Source organism: Brassica oleracea, chromosome C5 (genome assembly GCF_000695525.1).
Source record: "Brassica oleracea var. oleracea cultivar TO1000 chromosome C5, BOL, whole genome shotgun sequence".
Lineage (NCBI taxonomy): Eukaryota > Viridiplantae > Streptophyta > Magnoliopsida > Brassicales > Brassicaceae > Brassica > Brassica oleracea.
In genome coordinates this window covers 11,872,468-11,876,767 of record NC_027752.1, presented here as the reverse complement: position 1 = coordinate 11,876,767, position 4,300 = coordinate 11,872,468, and the positions used below count along the sequence as shown (strand labels likewise).

Below are 4,300 nucleotides of genomic sequence, written 5' to 3'. Positions count from 1 at the left end.
GGAAACTTGAAAACATCACTTAAAATGAAACAAAAAATTTCTCTTAAAACATCATTTAAAGTGATACGGAGGGAGTATCAATTAATTTTATTTTATTCTATCATAAAGTAGAAGTTAGAAATAGTTTAACTTAATATTGCGACAATGATGCTGCTTTGATTGCAAATAACGAGACACAATATTGGTAGTACAATGATTCTTCAGTCCACTGGCTTCCAAAAGACACGAGGAATGCATTTGGAAAGAGGTCCGCGAAGATAGTAATAAACTAATAATGGTGTTGGTTGCACTGGCTAGAACATGCATATGACCATATAACATGTTCATTTGGTAAATTTTGAACTGGAAGTTTGAGCGATTGAGTGTATGGCAATATTCACTCGCGGCGTCTTGTTTCAAAACGGTAAACCATCTGGGACATGTAATCTTTTGAAAAATTGGCATCCCCAAAGCTCATGTTTCATGGACCTAGGACACGTTATGCACCCAGATAGTAGATAGGAATTTCGATCTTTGAACAAAACTCTTCATTTAATCATCATCACTCATTTCCGATAGGTATATTTGTTGTTGTTAACTGTTTTAGATATATTTCCGATAGATAAAAACCCCCATTTCCCCAAAAACTAATGTTTTTTTTAGGAAAAAAATAATAATCTTGATAATGGTGTATGTATGCCTGTATAACTTTTGTGGACCTTCACGGCCACTCTTCTCAAAGAAACCAGCTAGTAGACTTTTTCTCGAAAGTTTCAACTAGCTCTTACCCAACATTCCCTTCAATAGTAATCAGGACTAGCATAATCGAAAACAAGATAATATGTATGGATGATTAAATTTCAATACTTTGTCAAAAAATGATGATCAAAATTCAATTAAAAAAATATCCTACTTAAGCCAGTCTACATAGATCAATAATTTGGTATGGTAACTATCAGTATCACAAAATTTCAATTCAAAACCAGTTAATATTGGTTTGATTCAATTTTTGTCATGGTACATTACAATTCATGCCCTTATATCCTTTACTTTGAGTGAATTATAGAGGGATGGATGGAGGGGAATGAAATCCCATGAGCTTATTCATAGTCATTTCAAACTCAAAAGTTGTGGGCATGTGTGTCCACATGCAGGGCCGTGCCTGATACAAAACAAATCAAGCATTAGTTTTGGGGCCGGTTAGAATAAGTATTATTTTGGGGTCAATTTCTTTAAAATTGTCATTGGTTCAGTGGTTGTGCAGCTGCTATAGTTGATCAGTCCACGTGTTCGAGATAGCTTAGAGCAAGTTTATTGCAGTGGCTTAAATGAATTGCTTAAGACTAATTGTAATTAAAATAAATGATATAAGGAAAAAAAAGAGAAAATGTGTTGCTTAATTTGGCACGGGAAGCGTCGTTGCTTCTTTGCCAGGTGTCGCACCGGGACAGGCTGGAGAAAACTTGACCCTAGCGTCCTTCGCATTTTTTCTTTTCCTTCATTTCTTTCTCTCTTTTTCTCTCCTCTTACGGCGAAAGGCGAAATCCGATGCGATCGATGGGACTGTTCGACGCCACGGCTGCGTCTGGGTGGCTGTGTCGACGACGGCAAACGACAGCCTCTCTATCTGTTGCTCTCCTCCACCAAGGAAAACGGTGACATCTCTCTCTGTTTCCTTCCTCTCCTCGGCGAAAGGGGAGATCTCTCCCAATCGGTGGTTCTGTTGGACGATCAGGCGATGTCTCCGTCGGTGGCTGTCGTCGAGGAAGGGCCACGGCGATCTCCCTATCTGTCTCTTTCCTCTCCTCGGCGGAATCGTTGCGAGCTCTATCTCAGGCGAATCGAAGGTAAAGATTTGTTAATATGATGCATGTATTTGATTTTGATTATGCATGTATTTGATTTAGATTTTCTCGAACAGATCGAGAATTTTAATATGAGGAACATGATAAATTTGGATTTGATTTTTTTTCTGTCATGTTCTTGTGAGATGGAATGATCAAGAGCCAGACGATTCTTCATTCAAAAGGCAGAAGATCAAGGGTTACATGTTAAAGGTAAACCTTTGTCTTTGGTCGGTTCAATTTGATAAAACCTTTTGTATTTGGTCTGGTGAATTGGATGAAGCATTGTTAATAACATTTGGTGGTTTGTGGTTTGTTATTGTTGTTTTTTATTCTCTGGCGAGCTCGTGTACATATATATAAATCTTTGTTTTGGTTGTGATTTGTTCCTTTCCTCTCTGTCTTTAGGTTGGTTGATCAAGATGCAATGGCAAGGTTCGTGAGATAAAAGCCCTACGCTTGTTGATAGAGGTAAACCCCTCTCTTTGCTATTGTGAATATGATAAAGCATTGTGTGGTAGTGTAAATGTAAATGTTGATGGTTAGGTTAGGTGAACACTGTAATAAATGTGATGGTTAGGTTATGGTTGTGTTAAGATAATAAGTGTAGTTATGGATTGATACATATCGATGGTCTTGTGTGTTAATTGCGGTAGATATATGTCCTCTCGAACTGGTTGTGATCAATGCTTCTCTTCCTCCATTTAAACTCTGTCCTTGGCCTCTCTCTTGAGTCTCATCTTCGCATCTCTCTTGAGTCTCATCTTCGCATCTCTCTTGAGTCTTATCTCTTCTTTCTCATCTTGGAGTATGGATTCCTATCCATATAGGCAGAATCCAAAGTTTGTTGACTTACTCAATAGTCAACAAGACATTGGATTTGGATCCTATGAAGATAGTGTAGAGCTATCTTCAACCCAAGTTCCTTTTCTTGCCACTCAAGGTACCGCTGATTCAGCCTTCGACGGCGACACTCTTGCTGGTCATCGTGAACGAAGAACTTGGACACCAGCGGACGATGTGGTGCTGATCAGCTCGTGGTTAAACACGAGCAAAGATCCAGTTGTTAGCACCGAGCAAAAGTCAGGCGCTTTCTGGACAAGAATAGTAGCCTACTTTGCTGCAAGTTATCAAGATGGTGGCTCTGAACAGAGAGGGGCTAGTCATTGCAAGCACCGTTGGCAGAAGATCAATGATCTCGTTTGCAAATTCTGTGGAGCCTATGAAGCTGCAAGGAGAGAGAAGACATCAGGTCAAAACGAAAACAATGTGCTCAAACTTGCTCATCAAATATTTTTCAACAACCATAAGAAGAAATTCCTCCTTGAACACGCTTGGAAGGAACTGAGGCACGACCAGAAGTGGTGTGAGCTTTCTAGAAGGAAGGAACCTCTAAAAAGAAAGGCTGAGGATGGTGGTGATTCTTCAACATCTCAAGCAGATTCTAAGAAGCGTCCACCAGGTGTTAAAGCCTCAAAGGCGAGTGGTAAGAAGACGTTTGATCCAGACAAGCAAGTAGAGGAGTTTGAGAGGATTTGGAAAATCAAGCAGAAGGAAATTGATGCTAAGGAACACCTGTCTAAGATGAGCCTGCTTGATAGTCTTATTGGAAAAAAAGAACCTTTGCTTGAGTATGAAGAATCCCTTAAGAAAAAGCTAATCAATGGCTTATTCTGATTGTAGTTCTTGTTCTGTTTGTTGTTCTGTTTGTTGTTGTCTTTCAGTTTCTCGTTTCACCGGATGTTGTTGTTCTGTTTAATCAAGTTCTTGTAATCCTACAATGTTAGTTTAATCAAGTAACCTTGTAATGCTTTTGTTCTATGTTTTATTGGTTCTGTTGATATAGCTGTTGTTGTTGTTCCTGTTGTCACTTGTTCTATAACACTGATGTTCCTGTTTTATTGTTTTGTAGTCTAGTATCACGGGAGTGGCGAGTGGGACAAGAACAAAAGAGAGTGAAGAGTGGAGAGGCAGACAAGACCACACGAGAGTGTAGCATTGTATCACGGGACTTGTTCTGTTTTGTATTGTCTTGTTCCTGTTGTGCATTTGGTCACAGAACTTGTACTAATGCATTGATATGTATTTGGTCACGGGTCTTTGTAAGACTTATAAAATGTATATATCTATCACTTTCTCATTATCACCATTCTTGCAAGTTATAAACAATACACTCTCTTGCTTCATTCTCTCAATTCTCTTCATCAAAACAATCCATTCTCACTCTCAATTCTCTTGATTCAACAATCCGTTTCTCAAGTTATAAACAATCAGTTCCCTTTATCTCATGGCATCTTCCTCTCATAACAATTTCGAAGACTCTACTTATGAAGCGTTCGATCAATATTTTGATCATCAATTCGATGAAGCATTTGAGAATTTGTGCAATACTTTTGGTGATCAAACAGAAGAAAAGAAGACAAGAAAAAAAAGAGTTTTTATCGAAAGAAACCGTGAAGAAGGTCATCTCCGATTAT

At 38.6% G+C, this 4,300-nt stretch overlaps 1 protein-coding gene across 1 annotated transcript; it reads left to right on the top strand.

The window, feature by feature from the left end:
- Window positions 1–2,633: 2,633 nt before the first annotated feature.
- LOC106344529 (glutathione S-transferase T3-like) lies at window positions 2,634–3,500 on the top strand. The gene has a single exon (XM_013783891.1). It carries the CDS (start codon window positions 2,634–2,636, stop codon window positions 3,498–3,500), a length of 867 nt encoding a protein of 288 aa, XP_013639345.1.
- Window positions 3,501–4,300: the final 800 nt, after the last annotated feature.